Source organism: Melozone crissalis, unplaced genomic scaffold, assembly GCF_028551555.1.
Source record: "Melozone crissalis strain CALT ecotype California unplaced genomic scaffold, PUWL_Pcris_2 ptg000005l_1, whole genome shotgun sequence".
Taxonomy (NCBI): Eukaryota; Metazoa; Chordata; class Aves; order Passeriformes; family Passerellidae; genus Melozone; species Melozone crissalis.
The window spans coordinates 22,414,166-22,435,715 of NW_026535783.1; the positions used below are offsets into that span (position 1 = coordinate 22,414,166).

General features: G+C 41.6%; 1 protein-coding gene across 1 annotated transcript; it reads left to right on the forward strand.

The window, feature by feature from the left end:
- Positions 1-18,203: 18,203 nt before the first annotated feature.
- On the forward strand, positions 18,204-18,898 carry LOC128940429 (keratin-associated protein 10-4-like; the record flags this gene model as incomplete). The annotated part of the gene is made up of 2 exons (XM_054281818.1): positions 18,204-18,492; positions 18,546-18,898. Coding segments are annotated over 2 exons (642 nt in total), but the record flags the coding sequence as incomplete, so codon positions are not given.
- Positions 18,899-21,550: the final 2,652 nt, after the last annotated feature.

Here is a 21,550-nt window from a genome sequence, read left to right on the forward strand (position 1 = left end):
ATGTGCACCTGAAACTTCTGTTTCTGTTCTTCTTCTATTTACATTGTGATCTGACCGCTATGGTATTAAACACAGCCAAATTGATTACAAGTAAATATAATTTGAAAAACTCACAATAAATCATCTTTATATGCATCAGATTTTATAACATGCTGTGTTCTACCTAAAAAAAAATGTAAAAAAGAAATACTTATATTCATGGAAGTGCAACACATTTGATCTACCTTGAGGGGCTGTTAGAGACAAACAGCAGTTTGGATGGTGGGAGGGTGATGAAAGGAGATCAGGGCAATATGTAAAGGATGACACAGAAAAAGGTTTTTTTTCTGCTCTTTTTCTGAAACACAGAGTAATAAGTGCATTCACAATGAAAAGTCATGCACTGAAGGCGTGTTGGTAATGTCCAACCTACTTCTGGCTAGTTGTTCTGCAAGCTGGCACTTTGGGCTGTCACTGTCCAAAGTATAACTAATCTTTCAAAACAGCAAGAACTTATGAAGACTGAGGCAAAGCAAAGAGTTTAGCCCTTCCCAAGAAAAGGCAGCAGTGTCAGAACAAAAGGGAAATGAAGCTGGTTTCATTAGAAAACTACCATATTACATCAGAAAGAGCCCCCTGATTTGTGATGGTTGCTCTCGAACGTAAACAAAAGACAGCAGCCTTGGCTTCACCTTACCATCAGTGCTAGGCAACTGTGGGGAGCGTGTGCTGAGCAGATTGCTTGTTAAACACACACACCTGGGAGAGGAAAAAGGAGGCAAAATGTCACAGCCTAGCTCTCCCTGCTCTCAGTACAGCCTCAGATCTAACCAAATCTTGTTTACATCTAATTTGGGGTAGAGGTGGATTCCTGGATGGGAGATCAATTCACAATATGAGACCAAGGCAGTTTCTGGACACACTCACTCTTTGGGCAACATGGCAAGGAGTGCACCCTGTGCAGAGGCTCATTTCCCAGATGTCACTTCTGTTTCTGTCATCCCTGGCTGCCAGGGGCTCACCCTGATGACAGGTTAAGCAAAATGGAGGTTAGTGTATGTTGGGATCTATAAAATTAGTATATGGCCTACCGTGCATCTTGACTCTCTGCTCACTGGCTTTCTGTATTAATCTGATTAGCAAACAGCAATTTTCCGTGCAAAAGGCTTGGACATTCAAACCTTCACACTCATAACACCATCAAAGACTCATCTTTGTCTTAGCCATAAAATCTTAGGTTGTCACAGCTGTCCTCAGTATAAATTATAAGCCCTGATGAACAGTATTATTTTGCTGTTATGTTTGTGATTATTATTTTAAGCTGCTCCTTAATAATATAAATCCGTTCCTCATTGTAGTTACGGTGACAAAATATTTCTATTATGTATTTTCTTGAAAAATATCAAATCACCCTAAAGTTTAGGAAACACTTTAAAAATCAAACACGTGGCTATCAGCTAGGTAATAAAAGCAATCTACAAATGCCAAAACTTAATAATCTGAATGATTGCAGAACCCTAAGGTACCACAAAATGAGGCAATGTAACCAGAAACTGAAAACACAACTGGAACAAAAAAAAGTTACTGCAATTTCCAAAACATTAAAAGCCTACATGATGGCTGCATTGTTTACATTTTAAGGTGTTTAAACCTTGATAACATGGTGACTTACTGGTAGCAAGATTTTACTGATTCAAATAACTGCATATGAGAAATCCTCCTTTCCCATGAGATACAAGAAGGAACTTCACAAGAGGGAAAGCAGTGGGAAAAAAAAAAATATAGCTTTGCCTGTATTTATTTTGCCTGTATTTTGAGACCTAGGATGAAGGAGATTTTTGTAGTGCAAATGGTCTCCTGCTCCTTTATAAGTATGTAAAGGAAGATAATCCTTTGGATGTCATTTGTCATAAATCAAGCTGTATGAAATCTGTGGGCTCAAACTAAAGTATTTTTTATGTAGCAAGAGGCTGAAGCAATGATACATTTTCCTTTGGAATTATAGAAGTTTTACATAAGAACCAGCAGATTGGGTAAGTCAAAGTCCATCGACCAAACTATTTATGGTCCATATTACGGGTTTCATAAATCTTTGTCCCTGTGCTGGACTTTTCCAAGCAAAAATTATTTGGAAACACACTGACTTGTCTCTGTGAAATTTCAGATTAATTTCTGGGTGAAACCACTTTCCTTACCCCTGGCACCACTATTCCTGCCTTGCACAATTATCAGTGATGTGATGAAGCATCAGTAATTCCCTCTTGTAGCTACCCATTCACAGGGGATGTTCAGCACACCCCAGACATCCCCTTCCAGATTCCATAGTGGGATATGTCCAGTTTTTAAATGTACCACATACCAAGACAGATAAGCTTTTTTGCTTTTCAATGTAGTAAAGCATGTGCAACAACACAAAAATGGCACTTTTCTACACATATCCCTTTGAGATCTCACTTCTGCAACACTCCACCTACCTGCTACACTCAGGTGTTTTCTCTTGGCTAAAACATGGATAACTATTTCACACAGACAATGAAATAATCATATAGTACTTTTCAAGATCAGAGCTTAATTATAAATTATAAATCATAAGAAATCCATAATGAAGTTATCACATGGGAGTTAATCTCAGAACAGACTTTAACAAATACTACCATAAAAAGATTAAATTATCATATTTTATTTCAAAGGTCTTATTTACCATCCAAAACATCAACATATTGTAGTCTCTTCAAACAAATAGCCTCTCTAGTTCCTATTAGCATATTTTTGAATAAAAAACCACTTGAGTAAAGGGAAGGATTCCAACAAGAAACATGTATTGACACAGCTATATAAAAGAAATCAGTTAATTACAGAGACAGAAAGCAGATATTTCTAATGAAACAACAACAACAACAAGCCACAAGAATGTTGGCTAAGAAGCAGGCAGTATACAACAAACAATAGGGTTTCTGCCTTTGCAGAACCCTATGGACCACGTATCCTGCAGACTGCCTTCTCGATGACAATTGCATGTTTAAACTGACCAAGGGGAGCACAGGTAAGGTGCAGAAGGAAGGCACATTTTCCTCCACCAGCACAGGCTATATGACAGCAGGGCAGAGGTTGATAGATAAATGATGCATCTATAATATGGGGAATGCAGACCACCCTCAAGTGCTCCATCTTATGACTGCACTCCCTTACTCCCTCCCTTCACAATGTTAATTTTTTTTCTTTTTTTTTTCTTTTTTTTTTCTTTTTTTTTTCTTTTTCTTCTCCCCAGAAACATCCTGGAAAATTGTGGCTCCAGCCTACCCTGCTCCCTGGCTGGGAGTGCTGGGGTGGACCCAGGTCATGATCACCCTTCAGTGTCACCATAACCTGAACTAAGTCTGAGCAAGTAAAACAGTTACATGTTTATAACCAATTTCAGAATCTTTTCTGCATATGGTCATGGTTAGTTTGGAGCAACAAGTGTAAGCTCCAGGATAACATTGCAAATTTTTATCCTCATCTGTTTGGAATGAAAAGCTGTTTTCAGTTCCTCACCTGTTATTGCTCCACATCCTCCACATGAACAAATTGTATGAGTTTACTTTTATTTCATCACTGAAAATTACTGAGTTCTTCTATAGTTTCAAAGACAGACTATGAAGAATTTTGTATGTATTATATGTATTAACCAAAATCCATGTTCCTATGTGGCTGGGGATGTAAGAAGAATTTAATTATTTCCTCTCCTACCTTCTGATCTGGTACACCGTTCCGTGTTTTATGCTTAGGAGGAAAGGATCTTCCTCTAAAAGAGATTATGAACTTCTTATAGTTACTCATCTTTCTTTGCGGGAAGCCCATGCAGTAGATAGAGAGTCTCACCTATCCAATTTTTTAATCATCTTCTGGGATCCTAACTCCTTGGAAAGAAATGAGAGTGGAGCCCTCTGCATCCAGGAAACTGAAATTTGGAGAAGAAAATATCTTCAGTGACTCATCAGCGTGTTTGGAAAACACAAGAAAGATTTATGTGCACATTTTGTGGAGTTAAGAGCTGATTTTCTGCTTTATCCTGATGCTCCCTGAAGTTTTCTTTCTACTCTAACTGTGAGAACCAATTCAGACAGGCAGTTTTATTCATTTAGGCAGTAATTATTCAGAAATTTCGCAGCATTTATGTTCATTTGATGCAATCTTACACAAACACCTGCTAGTACACACTTCAGGGTCACTCTGACATTGTGTAAGCTTTCAAATAGAATAACAAACCCAAATCAACAGTTCCTAGTGGGAATGGCTCCACTGTTCACTTTAAGCTCTCTGCTGTGCAGAGCTGGAACAGAAATAAAACATATCTTCTTAGACAAGCAATTAGTGTTTCATAATATATGGGAGTGTGTTTTCAGCCCTCAGATGTTCATGGCCCTTCTCAGACAGGAATACAAATTGTCTTCTCCCCAAAATGCAACAACATTCTATCTTTAGCTCAACTGACTCAGAGTCTTATATAAATTTTATTTTGGACAGGCTGCTTCAAGAGCATATGTAGTCAAAATTTTTATCAGAGTTATATGGCATAGCTTTGAGTTTCTAGGGGGGAATTGTGTGATTTGTTTTCTTTCTTGTTTCACTACACTAAAATAGGTATTATCAAAGGTTTTGAAAAAAATCTCTCTCTTGACTTTTATTAGAAGAACTTGTCCAAGAACAGTTCCCCATTGCCTACTGCAGTGCAGAGACTTGGGAGTCAAACTATTTTCCACCCAAATTTCATCTGAGAAGATAACCCTATTTTGTGTTGCCACACATCACTCAAACACAGCACTGGCCCAGCTCAGGGTCCTCATCCTCCCTGAGCTGGACTGTGCTCACCCTCCTGTTCTGGCTTGACCTCAAACTAAGCCACTCATTTACTCTCCACTACCCTTCCACATGCCCAGCAGGATGGGGGAAAGAATCCGGATAGTAAAAATAAGATAAATATGTGAGTTGAGGAAAAAAGAGGAAAAAAACCAAGCAGGTGATGCAGATGAAATCTTCTGCGACCTCCCACAAGCACACAATGCCCAGCCTGTCCCTGAGCCAGCAGCTACCTTGGGAAGTTCTGCCTGCTCCCACCAACTTCTTTTGCTGAGTATGATGTTAAACAGCATGGGAGACACCTTTGGACAGTTTGGGTCACTTGTCAGTCCGTGTCTGTCCCCACCCTCTTCCCTACCCATGGCCTACTGTCTGAGGAGATCAGAGGGAGCAAGGAGAGGGCCTTAACGCTGTGCAAGTACAGACCAGCAACAGTCAAAGCACTGCTGTGTTATCAGTCAAAAACCCAAACCACAGCATCGTAAAGGACTCAATAAAGAAAATTAACTTCACCCCAGCCAGATCCAGTACACCCCCTACACTTCCGTGGTGAAGAAATCACCTGCATGGAGGTGTCCCACCTGCTGAGCCCACCCAGGCAGCTAAAGCAGCCAAAACACAGAACCTCCATCTCAGCTTGGACTGCTGGCCTCAGTAATGGCTGCAGAAATGTCAGAGACCTGAAGCAAAATGATAGCTGAAGCAACTGCTACAGCATGTCAACAATTTGCATTCAATGGAAAATGAGACTGTTTCCAGTACCAGAGATAGTTTGCTTGTTGCTTATTTAAAATTAACTCATTTAACTAGTAATGACTCTTTTTTCTTTTAGCATCTGTTTTCTTGATACTTGTTGTCTCAGCATAGTGCAAGTCTGGGACAACATCCCTAATCTCTGCATTACCCTAGTAACCACATTGTGAGCTTGCATTGTTTTTGGAAGGAGCATTTGATCTTCCTAAATTCACAAAACCGCAAAGGAACATCTGAGCTAAGGACAATTAACCACTCTACATCTCTAACCCCCCAGCCATAACTAGAGCGATGCCTGTATTGTTTGTGCTGTATTTTTGCATTATGCAGTTGCTCTCAGCAAACCTGTTCTACTAGAGTGGTTTACCTGGCACCAAGTCCTCACTGCTTTCACAGAAACATAAGCACATAATTTCTTTCCTAGCTAATACAGTCATCATGAAGAGATTATTCATTTCCTTGGCTGCAGCCAGGTACATATTTCAAGATTATTGCCATATTTTCCTTTATTTGCCCTGCTTTCCTTTCTGTGGGTGATGCAAGACAAGCTAATCCACTGTTTTTTCAGCAACCATGCTGAAAAAGTGATTCCTATGGCTCTCTTCTCTCCAGCCACAATGCCTCAAAAGAGGTGAAAAGCTGCTGCCCTGTACGGTCAGACTGGTGGGTCCATCTGTCCCTCTATTCTGGCTTCAACAGTGAAAACTGGAAATGAGCAGAGGCAGCACACGAGCCTGGCCACTGAGACAATGCTGAGTAGAACAAATGGGATCAGATGATTATTGCAGGGTATAGAATTACCTATTTATCTCACTGTGATGTTGAACCATCAACCAGTCACTGCAAACATGAAAAGATGTATGCCCATGACTTAACAGGATAGCTCACAAGTTTGTCTCAGAGAAGGTCTGAGGACTAATAAGTTAGAGACACTGAATTATCAGTGACAGTATGAAGGTTTTTTTTTGCAGTTTCTTCTGCATTGTTGATCAGAAATCAATCTGAAGTTTCCCCTAATGCAATCAATATTTTTGCTTTCTATGTCAAAAGAAGTCAGAAAATTCTGTAAGTGTTAAATGAACCAATATTGTCCAACTACCAGAATTTTTAAAATATAAATGCATTCTGTTTAAATTTTGGATGAAGAGCAAAGATCTATTTTATTTTTTTTCTTTTTCATTCAAACTAACTCACTGATAGAAGCATGGCAATCCAAATGCCTCAGTAATAAAAAAGTGTAGTAAAGACAAGTAAAATGAAGTTGACAAAGAGTGATGAGTGGATAAAACAATGGATGGGAAAATGAGTCGACAATCACTCAGGGGAGGATTATGCAATAAACCAAAGCATTAAAAATGTTTACAACCTAAGGATGTAAATATTTGTATGTCCATGCAGCAAAACTTCTTCAGAAAAATAATTAGAAATTGTATTGCTTAACCCTACATGGTTAATGAAAAAGACTGAAAAAATATTTGATCTGAATTACAATTGCTATATTTTAAAATACTTCTCATAATAAATTTACTTCAGTCACTAATGTGCATCTTGTAGTATATTAATTTATAAAAATATTTCATAAAAACCATTAGTTGTATATTAATTTATAAAAATATTTTTCCTTTTCCAAAAGCAATTTATTCCTTGACAGAAGAGTGCATATGGCCCAACATACATACACACCTCTTAGTCAGAGTAACTTGAAACTGGATCATCCTGCACTGCTGGTCTACACAGTCAGCCCCCTCCATATCTGAAGTTCACTAGGGTGGTGCTGGCAGTACAGATCAACATGTGAGGTGCAGGCTCTGATCGGCATGAAGACTAAGAAGAGAAACAACTACAAAAGCAGAAGTTAGTGTACTTTGAGCATAGTGCTGATAGCCTGCTGTAATCCTTGAATAGGATGCTCACACTGTGCCACTGGACTGGCCTGCCCCTGCCCTGCACCTGGCTTACTTTTCACCTGTGCAAGTAATTATCAGAGTCTCTTTGAAATACAGTATCTTGTGCACATAAAACACAGGGAGACTCAAGTAAGCTTTACATAGAAACATTTAACTAGATATGTCTGGGAGAAAAAAGGCCATCCAGCCTTTGATAGAGTAGGGGTAACTTGCTCCCCTGGACTCCTTTCCCAGTCCTCATGATTCTATGTGGGCATAGAAGTGGGATTGACAAGTGGGATTCTGTCAAACATATGCTGTTTTAATTCCAGATTTTTCTGCCTTTTAATGAAGAAGTTTTATACCCTCTTCATTAAAATACATCTTATCTTTATTTAGTACAGTATGTAAGAAAACTTTTTTATAAATTTAATTGGAGTTTACTTTTACCCTAAATACTTCAGAGAGTTTGTACAGCTAAATTCTTTTCATTAACTTAGTTTGTTTATTCTAATTACTATCTGAATCATAGCATTCTAAGTCATTTATTATTAAAATTGCCTCAAGGTGATCAACAGAACCACTTCACTTTAAATATTTCCACTCCTTCTCACTTCTCAAAATGATTGAATTTCAGAGGGTGAAGTGCCTGGGAAATAGTACCTAGAAATATTGAAATGTGGCCACAAATAAAACCATACAAACACCTAAACAGGTTCTTTAATTATAATTATGCACTTAGGAAAGAAAAGGAAGTGTAGGAGTGCAGGAGGATCTTTCTGGCAGTACATGTTCCAGTGATGGCACATTTATTAAAATAAATGACTGGCAGCCTCACGGCAGTTGGTGCTTTGAGAGTTTAGGTGGAAGGTAGAGGCAAGACACTTGAGTCAGCAGGAGCCAGCAGATAGTTGAAAATAGGATCTTCTGTTAGGAATGATATCATTAAACCTTTTTTCTGACAGTACTGCTGGTGCCTTGCTCCCATCTGCTTTTGAAGCCTATCCTAAATCTTCACATCCTTCCTTTGTGTATCTATTCTTTTCGTCTGTCTCCTTGTAATGACCTATTTCTATGTGGTATTTTTAACAATTCATTTCCCTGCAGTCTATTCCCTGCCTCATGTTCACTTTAGTTAAGCCAAAATACCAGCCTGGAATATTGCAAAGATCACAGAGCATTGTCTCATTCTCTTGTCAAACTTCTGGCTGAAAGAGTCTGAACATACATGAATGTGGATATGGATTAAGCCCATAAATAAAAACTTACTTAGCAAATCTTTTTTTAATCAATCTCTTTCTAATAATTTGAGGAGCTGTTTTCAGTCTATTTTGAACAGCTTTATGCTTGAACTATGTAGAGAAATAAAGTTTCTGTTCTCAGCTGTAACAAGGACAGAGATTTCTGTACTTTCTACTTTACAGCTAATCCACAAAAACAATTTTCCTCCCTGAGTTAGGGCTGGTACGACTTTACAAGAAATTGTGTTTCCACATGTTTGATGTTAGATTCTAGTAATATTATTTTAGATACTGTTAAAAATATTAATCTGTACTCTCTGGCATTGCACTGTCTCCACAGAGGATGTATAAAACATGGTTCTGTCTAGAAATGTTTTAGAAAGCTAAAGGTTTTTACCTAGAAATCTAGGGGTTTTATCTCACTCCCCAGAAACTGTCTGTGACATAGGTTATTCTGTTCTTTATCAGAAAGGCCCAAGCATTATACTGCACTGGAGTTTTGATTCGGTACTTTGGCATACACAATACTATGTCATTAAGCCGTGTAATGAGCTTTCAAGTGTAGCTCATGGGTGGGTGACTGTAAAAGCAACTGAGCAGGTGGTTTCTACCAGCAAAACATTTGAGAACTCAGCATTACCTACAACTCATGCTCTTGCATGAGGAATAGCTCCAAATTCTGAGCAACTATGAACTTTGTACCCACAGCTGCAATTTACTTTATTTGGTGATTCACAAAGATCTCTGGATGGTGGAATTTCAAGAGACATTTCTGACAGGTACTCCCTCAGTCTTAGAGGGAGACAAAAGTTACACTGTGGTAAATGTTTGTGGTTTTGTAAGAGACATCAGGATTCCCAGCCATTGCAGGATCCAATCCATTGCAGGGAAAGGGTATAAGACTAATAGTGAACATACTCTGTAGTATTCAAAAAATATATGTTGTTCAAATCTAATCATCATGGAAAGATTAATCATTTAAATACTTTGCTTGTTTGTTATATTACATAACTTCTACAAATATTTTAACCAAATATGACAGAAGTACAAACATTTTTCTAAAATCAAACTTCTAAAATGTCTTGTAGAGAAAGCTATAAGGAAATTCCTCTAGAGGATTTTGTGTTGTGTCTCTGGTTCTTCACAACAGTGTGATTGTCCCTCATACAGCAAGACCAGACTAGTAAAGCCATAAGAAAATTGTACTAATACTTACTGCTCCAGGACACTTCAGACCACATTTTATTCACAGCAATTGTCAGTCTGGAAGAGCTAAGCAGAAACCTTTGGCAAAACACACAGACTTCAGAAAAGAATAATAATTGACAATTGTCATCTTTGATGAAATGATTTAGAGTTTAAATATTCATTGTCTTCTGCAGCAGCCTGATGAAAGTGACTCAACTTTTCTGCATTGTCCTTACATACAGTAGATCCCAGACTGTGTTACTCATTGGTTCATTGTTATGAACTTCATGACACTACTGTAGACAAAGTTTTCAATAATGTGTTTTGACAAAACATGAAGAAAATAAAGTCTGATGCACTTTGCTCAAGAAAGTTGAATTTATGTTTGGGATAACCTTGGGGAAACAGGAGACCTTGGTGAAGGCTACAGCTCTGATGATGACCTCAACTGACTTGGCTGTCCTTCCTTTCTGGGTCACATTGATGTGAAAGGCAGAGACAGCTCTGAAATCTGCTGAAGAACCACCCAGGGAGAGCCTGTACACACCCAAATTCCTCACATTTACTGTGTGTCAGCCTGTTCTGCAAACAGAGCCCACAGCAAGCGAGACTGGAAAAGGCTTTGACTTCATTTAGCTCCTTGTTAGCCAAATCTTTCGTGTCCCATTCGGATAGAGGAATGTCACCCTGCCCACGTTAGGGGGTTGAAACCAGATGATCTTTGATCTCCCTTCCAACCCACACCATCCTAAGAAGCTCTGAGTAGCTCTTCAAATATTTTTGTGTTTAGCTGGTAGAGATTCTTTACTACTGTCTTGGTAATAAAGTGGATTGGGGAAAGTAGAGATGCTTGTATCCTAGTAGAGAATACTTATATCCCAAGCCACTTAGAAATCTGTTGAAGGGCTTTGGATAGAAAATTATCATTTGCACAATTTAAAGGTCAGATTCTAAGTGGAAAAGGACTATTTGACATAATATGTCAAATATGGAGAGTTCTGAAATGTACAAAAAGAGAAAAAAGTAAATATTTCCCTATTCCTCAGCAGTAGAGTGTTTTGTAATTGTTTTCTCTAGCACCTTTTATAGTAGAAAATGAAAATATAACTATTCAAATATTCTCTTTAGCTTAGAGCTAGCAGAGACCAAGCTGTAAGAGAAAGTCTAGGGACAAATGAAAGCTGTCCCTACTTAAGGGAAACTGGATTTAAGTGTTTTCTGTAACAGAACTTTTACAAGACAAAAATGTAAATGCTTAGTAAACAAAGGAAAGAATTAGCCCAAGATAAACCTTTTTTTTTCCCCCTTCCCTGCAGATGATTTAAGTCAGGTTTTTTCAAAACAAAGTAGCTCATATTTGTGGGAAAGGTAAATTTCTGACCTCACCTATTCTAGCTAAACAAGAATACTAATTTTGCACACAAGGATGCTCCATGCCTGTTGCGCAGCTCTGGATCATCTCCTCCTGCTCCAGATAAAAGTTAACTCATTTTACTGTTTGAATTAAATACATTTCCTTGCTCATTGAAGACTCTGTTCACATGCATAGTTGCCAAAGAAATCTGATTTCATTTGTCAAAATCATATTTATTCAAAAAAGTTGAAAAAATTTTTATCAACTTTAACATTTGGTGGAGATGTGATAGGCATTTAAACAGAAAGGAATCAATACTGCAGGGAGTAAAATTCAAATTTGACATTGGCGAAAATTCCGTCACATTTCCCTCACACCCTTAAAAAAACAGATTTATTTTCTCAACACATTAAAAAATAAATGTAACTCTAGCTTCCTAATAAATGTAATCCTACCCCAGACTCCTTGATCTTCAGTTTCTCAGCGCTGTTTTAGGACAAACACTGAGTGAGGCTGGCCACTAAGAGAGGACTGAGACACTGTTGGTACAAACCAAAATCCTGCATGGACACAAAAACAGTTGGGGCGTTTGTACATGACACGCAGAGGACCAGGCTTGAAAGTGTTATTTCTACTTAAAAGAGCATTCACCATGAATCCATGTGAATGTGCTTTTATTCCATTGCAGCAGAAACGGTTTAAAATACTACACTTGAAAGGAATTATAAAACACTCACCTGTTGGGACAAAAGAGCAGGAGGAATGCTTTTTTTTAACACTACCACAATGAGCTGAATCAAACTGAATCAAAACTATTCTAGCTCTATGAATTTAAAACCTCACCTCTCACCAACATGCATATCGAAAACTTCTAGAAAGAAACAAATCCTGAATTCATTTCAGTTGAAATGACTCAGAAAATTTAAAAATTGATGCACTTTAAAATTACACATTAAAATGCAGCTGCTTCACCAGCTTTGAGTAAAGGTTAGTTCCAAACCTAGCTTGTGTTTGAAAAAGGAAAGACAAAAGAATGTGGAGAGTACTTGAAATCTGGAGCAACTCTGGCTTTCATTCCCACTGCTGTTGTTTGCACAACACTTATTAACGTTGTGACTTTCTTTACTGCCAACAACAAAGGAACAGCAGGTTCCCTTTTAGTCCAATTATGACCATTGTCCACAATTCCCCAGGCTCTGAATTAAAACAAGCACACCTGGCACTGCGTGCACACCTGGTGCAAAGTTTCCAGCCAGTGCCAGCCCAGGGCAGATGCCACTGCAAGGTCCTGGTTTAAGGTTTAGGTCAATCCTAAACATTCTTTCCTTAGCAGCAAACACATTTATTGAAATGTTGGCCATGGTAGATAGAGATAAGAATGATCTGCTCAGGTTTTACTACTTATGAATATTTTTGATTGCAAAAGCAACCCCAAAAACTCTCCACAAAACTTTTTAAGAATCTTGATCTTAAAAACTAAACAATCAAACCCCAGTGAAGAATGGGAAGCATGATTGCTTTGGAGCATTTTCCATTTAAGTTCTCACTTCCCAGCTATTGTGGTGACAAAGGTATTATAAATGCAAAAAAATTATTTCATCGTGAAATATTAACTTAGTAAGATAAACACATAAAGTGCTTAAATAGTGTGCAACAAAGCAGATACTTCTCCTTTCAGACTAGGGTTTATAAAAGGTATAGGATCTTTGAATCCAAGAAAGTTACCTTGTTTTTTCAGTTACAATAAAACATTGAGGATAATCAAAGACACCTTTTGGTAATATTGCCTGATTATTCAGGAGAAGAAGGCAATAGAGATTTACTTTGCATGGAACATAAGCATTCAGCTTGGAATAAACAAGAACAAAACAACTTTTGCACTGTTTCGATTTCAAAGATAAGATGAAGGGCACCACTAAGTTTATAAATACATCCTGTTTTCTAGAAATGCTAATGGGTTCTTATTGTTTAGCCAAATGATTCAAGCTATTCTAATTCCTTGTCAGGTTTAATTTGTTTTCCAGAAAGTGAGAGGTAAAACTTGATATCTGAGTAAACATATATACTTTCCTTACAGATAGCTCTTAAGTTTTTCCTGATAGAGCAAAATTCAGAGGTGAATTCACTTCTCTTAATACTGCTTATAAGAATCTATTTAATTGCAGAGTTGGAGCAAGGGAGGTTTTAAATTTGGAAAATAAAATAAAGCTTTGTTTCCTACCACGTAGTAGATTTTACATTTCCCTTTCTTCTAGCTATTCTGTTGTGGTAACAGCATCCTGTCTGAAGCATTACATGATGTGGCAAAGAATCCCTCCAGTCTGAAAGAAAGAAGGTTCATAAATAGGTTGTTATTTTAAAAGAGTTAATTTCTACAAATGGGTCTGTAGGTACCACTCTGTTAGAGATTCAGTCTTTGCTGAAGGGGTATGCAACTCCTCTTCAGGGTCCATATTTAAGGCAAGTACCCAGAAAATTCTGGCTCCAGGAATGACTCTCAGGTGCAGAATCCATGATGTGATGGAAATAGAATGACAAAATATTTTAGAAAGACAGATATTTTAAAATAAAGTTATTTTAGAATTTCTGTTCCAAGTAATATTATTTTTGTTCTAAATACTTCTATGTAAAACACTGATGTTGTTTTGATCGATTGCACATCATGTATGGAAAGGTTTGTGTTTATACAAGAATTTTTAAACGCATTTTTGTTTCATTTTAAAGCAGTGAAAATGAGCAAGGTTATTTTTACAAAGCAGAAAAACAAACTGAAACCCTCAGTCCTGATGGAGATTAGAGTCTGTAAGGCACTGAAGGCTTCACAGAGGAATCAGGACCTACAGTGGGAGGGCAAAGATTAGAATGGCTTTTGGTCACAGAAAATGCTGAACTGGAAGGGACCCACATGCATCACTGAGTCCAGCTCCTGACCCTGCACAGACCCATCCCAATAATCACAATTTGGTGGCTCCATAGCCAACCATTTCCAGTACATAATGCCAGGAGAGGAGGAACATCCTTTGTTAAGCTTCCCGAAGGTCTGACCTGACACCTTTCTTTGTGCTAGCCCTATTCCAATGGTTGAACCAGTCAGATATAAATAAATTGTGGCAAATATAAGAACAAGACTGTAGGGCCTTGGCACACCTTTAATCCTGTTGTCTCATCTTCTGGCATCACAAGGATGGGCCGTGAGCAGGACACTGCTGCCTTTGCTGGCAGAATGCAGTGCATCATCTTCACCAAACACAACTCCCAGCTGCACCAATGTTTAGTTTTCAAAATAACAGTGTTGTCCTTTAGCGGCACTTATGGATGTCAAGTTAACCCAGATTATCCCAGGTTTTCATGCTATTTCTCTGTTTCCTGGCTCCAGCAACGTTTTATCAGCAGGGAAGATTCCACACAGTAAAGTTTCTGGGAAAAAATTGCCATTTTCCCGCTATGAAAAGCACTTAAAGGCAAGATATGGCCTGTAAAACACAGATGGCTAAAAAATACAGGAAGAAGAACCTTCAGATTTTTCGCCTGTTGAGGATCTTTCAATCTTTCCCTCACCTAATTTCTTCTTGTACTCCCCAGAAGGAGGGAATAAGAATGAATGAGCTCTTCAATCCCAACACTATCCAGCCATTGCACCCTTTCCTAAATCCTCCCCCCACCCCCACCACCAAATGAATTATCACCAGTAAAGGGATGCTGGCATGCTTGTTGCAAATTATGTTGACATTTTAAATGGCAAGCAAAGGGTGCCTTAAGAGAAAGAGAGACCAAACACATGATGAATGAGAATTTGCAGATATGATGAGAGTTGCCAGAATTTAATTTCTTAATGGGATAAAAAACCACAAAATTATCTCTTTGTTTGTTTGTTTTTGGTTTTTTCCCCCCTTCTTTCTTGTCCATTTAACTAATACTTTGCATTTATCTGATTGTTTAATTCCATCCAGAGCAAGGATCTCTTTGATATGTATGAGAAATTGTACTAGAGTTCATTTTGGGAAAGAAAATTGAAAGCTGATAGCAACAATGATAGTAATATCTGTTGATCTATGAAATAACATGTTGTTGAAAGCCTAAATTTAAAAAATAAAAGGTAATGAAAAAGCATACAATAAAGTATACTGTGATTTTTAAGAATTTCAGTGCAATTTATACACTGATTCTCTGCATTTTTGAGCTGGTTTGCACAGCCTAAGAGAATTTCCTTTCCTTCTCACACTAGCTGCAGTCTAAGCTTCCTCTTCTACAGGTCCAGAAGACCAAGATTTTTCCTGACAAAATATTTCAGCAAAAAGGATTATGTTTTGTTGGAAGAATTAATGTGTAAGTGAGGATAGCAGAGATAATTCATTCAACCATAACTGAAACACACTAAAATTTTTCAATATATTTTTCCCTTTAACACCTTTAACAGCTTCTTTTAAGCCCTGCCAGTACCAGCTCATGCTTGTGTGTTTTGGGGTCGAGCTAACGGCCCTTGACACACCTGAGTGTGAACATTTCCATTCAAGGAGACAGACAGTGTAAGGAGGAGAAGCGTTGCAAAGTCAGCTTTACTCTGTGCGTCTGTGTGTCTGTGTGTCTGTGTGTCCGTGTGTCTGTGTATGTGTGTCTATGTCTGTGTGCTTGTGTGTCTGTGTGTCTGTGTGTGTGTCTGTGTGTCTGTGTCTGTGAGTCTGTGTGCCTGTGTGTCTGTGTGTCTCTGTGTCTGTGTGTCTGTGTGTGTGTCTGTGTGTCTGTGTCTGTGTGTCTGTGTGCCTGTGTGTCTGTGTGTCTGTGTCTGTGTGTCTGTGTGTCTGTGTGTGTCTGTGTGCCTGTGTGTCCGTGTGTCTGTGTGTCTGTGTCTGTGTGTCCGTGTGTCTATGTGTCAGTGTGTGTGTCTGTGTGTCTGTATGTCTGTGTGTGTGTCTGTGTGTCTGTGTGTCTGTGTCTGTGTGTCTGTGTGTCTGTGTGTCTGTGTGTCTGTGTGTGTATGTCTGTGTGTCTGTGTGTCTGTGTGTCTGTGTGTCTCTGTCTGTGCGTGTGTCAGTGTCTGTGTGTGTGTGTGTGTCTGTGTGTCTATGTGTCTGTGTGTCTGTGTGTCTGTGTCTGTGTGTCTGTGCGTCTGTGTGTGTGTCTGTCTGTGTCTGTGTGTGTGTCTGTGTGTGTCTGTGTGTCTGTGTGTCTGTGTGTCCCTGTGTGTCTGTGTGTCTGTGTGTCTGTGTCTGTGTGTCTCTGTGTCTCTGTCAGTGTGTGTGTCTTTGTGTGTGTATGTGTGTCAGTGTGTGTGTCTGTGTGTGTGTCTGTGTGTCTGTGTGTCTGTGTGTGTGTCTGTGTGTGTCTCTGTGTCTGTGTGTCTGTGTGTCTGTGTCTGTGTGTTTGTCAGTGTCTGTCTGTGTGTCTGTGTCTGTGTGTCTGTCTGTGTCTGTGTGTCTGTGTCTGTGTGTCTCTGTCTGTGTGTGTGTCTGTGTGTGTCTGTGTGTCTGTGTGTCTGTGTGTCTGTCTGCCTGTGTGTCTGTGTGTCTGTGTGTCTGTGTGCCTGTGTGTCTGTGTGCCTGTGTCTGTGTGTCTGTGTGTCTGTGTGTCTGTGTGCCTGTGTGTCCGTGTGTCTCTGTGTATGTGTCTGTGTCTGTGTGTCTGTGTGTCTGTGTGTCTGTGTGTCTATGTGTGTGTCTGTGTGTCTGTGTCTCTGTGCGCCGGTGTCTGTGTGTCTGTGTGTCTGTGTGTCTGTGTGTCTGTGTGTCTGTGTCTCTGTGTCTCTGTGTCTCTGTGTCTCTGTCTCTGTGTGTCCGTGTGTCTGTGTGTCTGTGTATGTGTGTCTGTGTGTCTGTGTGTCAGTGTGTCTGTGTGTCTGTGTGTCTGTGTGTGTGTCCCTGTGTCCCTGTGTGTCTGTGTGTCTGTGTCTGTGTCTCTGTGTCTGTGTGTGTGTCTCTGTGTCTGTGTATCTGTGTGTGTGTCTGTGTGTGTCTGTGTGTCTGTGAGTCTGTGTGTCTGTGTCTGTGTGTGTGTCAGTGTGTGTCCGTGTGTCTGTGTCTCTGTGTCTGTGTGCCTCTGTGTCTATGTGTCTGTGTGTCTATGTCCGTGTGTCCGTATGTCTGTATGTCTGCATCTCTGTGTGTCTGCGTCTCTGTGTGTCTGCGTGTCTGTGTGTCTGTGTGTCTCTGTCTGTGTGTCTGTGTGTCTGTGTGTCTGTGTGTCTGTGTACCTGTGTCTGTGTCTGTGTGTCTGTGTGTCTGTGCGTCCGTGTGTCTGTGTGCCTGTGTCTGTGTGTCTGTGTGTCTGTGTGTCCATGTCTCTGTGTGTCTGTGTGTGTCTGTCTGTCTATGTCTGTGTGTCTGTGTGTCTGTGTGCCTGTGTCTGTGTGTCTGAGTCTGTCTGTCTGTGTGTCTGTGCCTGTGTGCCTGTGTCTGTGTGTCTGTGCCTGTGTGTTTGTGTGTCTGTGTATCTGTGTGTCTGTGTGTGTGTATCTGTGTGTCTGTGTGTCTGTGTGTGTGTCCCTCTGTGTCGGTGTGTCTGTCTCTGTGTGTCTGTGTGTCTGTGTGTCTGTGTGTCTGTGTCTGTGTGTGTGTCAGTGTGTGTCTGTGTGTCTGTGTCTGTGTGCCTGTGTGCCTGTGGGTCCGTGTGTCTGTGTCTGCGTGTCTGTGTGTCTGTGTGTCTGTGTGTCTGTGTGTCTGTGTGTCTGTGTCTGTGTGTCTGTCTGTCTGTCTGTCTGTGTGTCTGCGTCTCTGTGTGTCTGCGTCTCTGTGTGTCTGTGTCTCTGTGTCTGTGTGTCTCTGTGTCTGTGTGTCTGTGTGTCTGTGTGTCCGTGTGTCTGTGTGCCTGTGTCTGTGTCTGTGTGTCCATGTGTCCGTGTGTCTGTGTGTGTCTGTCTGTCTATGTCTGTGTGTCTGTGTGTCTGTGTGCCTGTGTCTGTGTGTCTCTGTGTCTGTGTCTGTGTGTCTGTGTCTGTGTGTCTGTGCCTGTGTGTGTGTCAGTGTGTGTCCGTGTGTCTGTGTCTCTGTGTCTGTGTGCCTCTGTGTCTATGTGTCTGTGTGTCTATGTCCGTGTGTCCGTATGTCTGTATGTCTGCGTCTCTGTGTGTCTGCGTGTCTGTGTGTCTGTGTGTCTGTGTGTCTGTGTGTCTGTGTCTGTGTGTCTGTCTGTCTCTCTGTCTGTGTGTCTGCGTCTCTGTGTGTCTGCGTGTCTGTGTGTCTGTGTGTCTCTGTCTGTGTGTCTGTGTGTCTGTGTGTCTGTGTGTCTCTGTCCGTGTGTCTGTGTGTCTGTGTACCTGTGTCTGTGTCTGTGTGTCTGTGTGTCTGTGCGTCCGTGTGTCTGTGTGCCTGTGTCTGTGTGTCTGTGTGTCTGTGTGTCCATGTCTCTGTGTGTCTGTGTGTGTCTGTCTGTCTATGTCTGTGTGTCTGTGTGTCTGTGTGCCTGTGTCTGTGTGTCTGAGTCTGTCTGTCTGTGTGTCTGTGCCTGTGTGCCTGTGTCTGTGTGTCTGTGCCTGTGTGTTTGTGTGTCTGTGTATCTGTGTGTCTGTGTGTGTGTATCTGTGTGTCTGTGTGTCTGTGTGTGTGTCCCTCTGTGTCGGTGTGTCTGTCTCTGTGTGTCTGTGTGTCTGTGTGTCTGTGTGTCTGTGTCTGTGTGTGTGTCCCTCTGTGTCGGTGTGTCTGTCTCTGTGTGTCTGTGTGTCTGTGTGTCTGTGTGTCTGTGTCTGCATGTCTGTGTGTCTGTGTGTCTGTGTGTCTGTGTGCCTGTGTGTCTGTGTCTGTGTGTCTCTGTCTTTGTGTCTATGTGTCTGTGTGTCTCTGTGTGTGTCTGTGTCTGCGTCTGTGTGTCTGTGTGCCTGTGTCTGTGTGTCTCTGTGTCTGTGTCTGTGTGTCTGTGTCTGTGTGTCTGTGCCTGTGTGTCTGTGTGTCTCTATCTGTGTGTCTGCGAGTCAGTGTGTCTGTCTCTGTGTGTCTGTGTGCATGTGTGTCTGTGTCTGTGTGTCTGTGTGTCTGTGTTTCCGTGTGCCCGTGTGCCTGTGTGCCTGTGTCTGTAAGTCTGTGTGTCTGTGTGTCTGTGTGTCTGTGTGTCTGCGTGTCTGTGTCCGTGTGTCTGTGTCTGTGTGTCCGTGTGTCTGTGTGCCTGTGTGCCTATGTGTCTGTGTGTCTGTGTGCCTATGTGTCTTTGTGTCCATATGTATGTGTGTCTGTGTGTCTGTGTGCCAGTGTCTGTATGTCTGTGATCCTGTGTGTCCATGTGTCTGTGTGCCTGTGTCTGTGTGTCTGTGTCTGTGTGTCTGTGTGTGTGTGTCTGTGTGTCTGTGTCTGTGTGCCTGTGTCTGTGTGTCTGTGTGTCTGTGTGTCTGTGTTGCTGCGTGTCTGTGTGTCAGTTTGTCTGTGTGCCTGTGTGTCCGTGTGTCTGTGTATCTGTGTGCCTGTGTCTGTCTGTCTGTGTGTCTGTGTCTGTGTTTCTGTGTGCCTGTGTGCCTATGTGTCTGTGTGTCTGTGTGTCTGTGTCCGTGTGTCCGTATGTCCGTCTGTCTGCATGCCTGTGTGTCTCTGTGTCTGTCTGTGTGTGTCCGTGTGTCTGTGTGTCTGTGTGTCTGTGTCTGTGTGTCTGTGTTTCTGTATGTCAGTGTGTGTGTCTGTGTTTCTGTGTGTCTGTGTGTCTGTGTGTCTGTGTGTGTGTCTGTGTGTCTGTGTGCCTGTGTATGTGTGTCTGTGTGTCTGTGTGCCTGTGTGTCAGTGTGTCTGTGTGTCTGTGTGTCTGTGTCTGTGTGTCTGTGTGTCTGTGTGTCTGTGTGTGTGTCTGTGTGTCTGTGTGTCTGTGTGTCTGTGTGTGTGTCTGTGTATCTCTGTGGCTCTGTCCATGTGTCCGTATGTCCGTGTGTCTGCGAGTCTGTGTGTCTGTCTCTGTGTGTCTGTGTGTCTGCGTGTCTGTGTGTCTGTGTGCCTGTGTCTGTATGTCTGTGTGCCTGTCTGTCCGTGTGTCTGTGTGTCTGTGTGCCTGTGTCTGTATTTCTGTGTGCCTGTGTGTCCTTATGTCCATCAGTCTGTGTGTCTGTGTGTCTGTGTCTGTGTGTCTGTGTGTCTGTGTGTCTGTGTGTCTGTGTCTGCATGTCTGTGTGTCTGTGTGCCTGTGTCCGTCTGTCCATATGTCCGTGTGTCTGCGTGCCTTTGTGTCTGTGTGTCTGTCTGTGTGTGTCTGTGTGTCTGTGCCTGTGTGTCTGTGTGTCTGTATGTCTGTGTGTCTGTATGTCTGTGACTGTGTGTCTGTGTGTCTGTGTGTCTGTGTGTCTGTGTGTCTGTGTCTGCATGTCTGTGTGTCTGTGTGTCTGTGTGTCTGTGTGCCTGTGTGTCTGTGTCTGTGTGTCTCTGTCTGTGTGTCTATGTGTCTGTGTGTCTCTGTGTGTGTCTGTGTCTGCGTCTGTGTGTCTGCGTGTCTGTGTCTGTGTGTCTGTGTGTCTGTGTGTCTGTGTGTCTGTGTCTGTGCGTCTTTCTGTGTGTGTCTGTGTGTCTGTGTCTGTGTGTCTGTGTCTGTCTGTCTGTCTGTCTGTGTCTGCGTGTCTGCGTGTCTGTGTGTCCGTCTGTCTTTGTGTCTGTTTCTGTGTGTCCGTGTGTCTGTGTGTCTGCGTCTGCGTGTCTGAGTGTCTGTGTCAGTGTGTCTGAGTGTCTGTGTTTGTGTCTGCGTGTCTGTCTCTTTGTGTCTGTGTGTCTGTGTGGGTGTGTCTGTGTGCCTGTGTGTCCGTGTGTCTGTGTGCCTGTGTCTGTATGTCTGTGCCTGTGTGTCTGTGTCTGTATGTCTGTGTGAATGTGTGCCTGTGTGTCCGTGTCTGTGTGTCTGTGTCTGTGTCTGTGTGTCTGTGTGTCTGTGTGCCTCTGTCTGTGTGTCTGTGTGTCTCTGTGTGCCTGTGTCCGTGTGTCAGTTTGTCTGTGTGCCTGTGTGCCTGTGTCTGTGTGTCAGTGTCTCTGTGTGCCTGTCTGTCCGTGTGTCTGTGTATCTGTGTGTCTGTGTGTGTATGTCTGTGTGTGTGTCTGTGTGTCTGTGTGTCTGTGTCTCTGTGTCTGCGTGTCCATGTGTCCGTGTGTCTGTGTGTGTCTGTCTGTCTGTGTCTGCGTGTCTGTGTGCCTGTGTCTGTATGTCTGTGTCTGTGTGCCTGTGTGTCCGTGTGTCTGTGTGTGTCCGTGTGTCCGTGTGTTCGTGTGTCCGTGTGTCTGTTTGCCTGTGTCTGTGTGTCTGTGTGCCTGTGTCTGTGTCTGTGTGTGTCTGTGTGTCTGTGTGTCTGTTTCTGTGTCTGTGTGTCTGCCTGTCTGCGTATCTGTGTGCCTGTGTGTCTGCGTGTCTGTGTCTGTGTGCCTGTG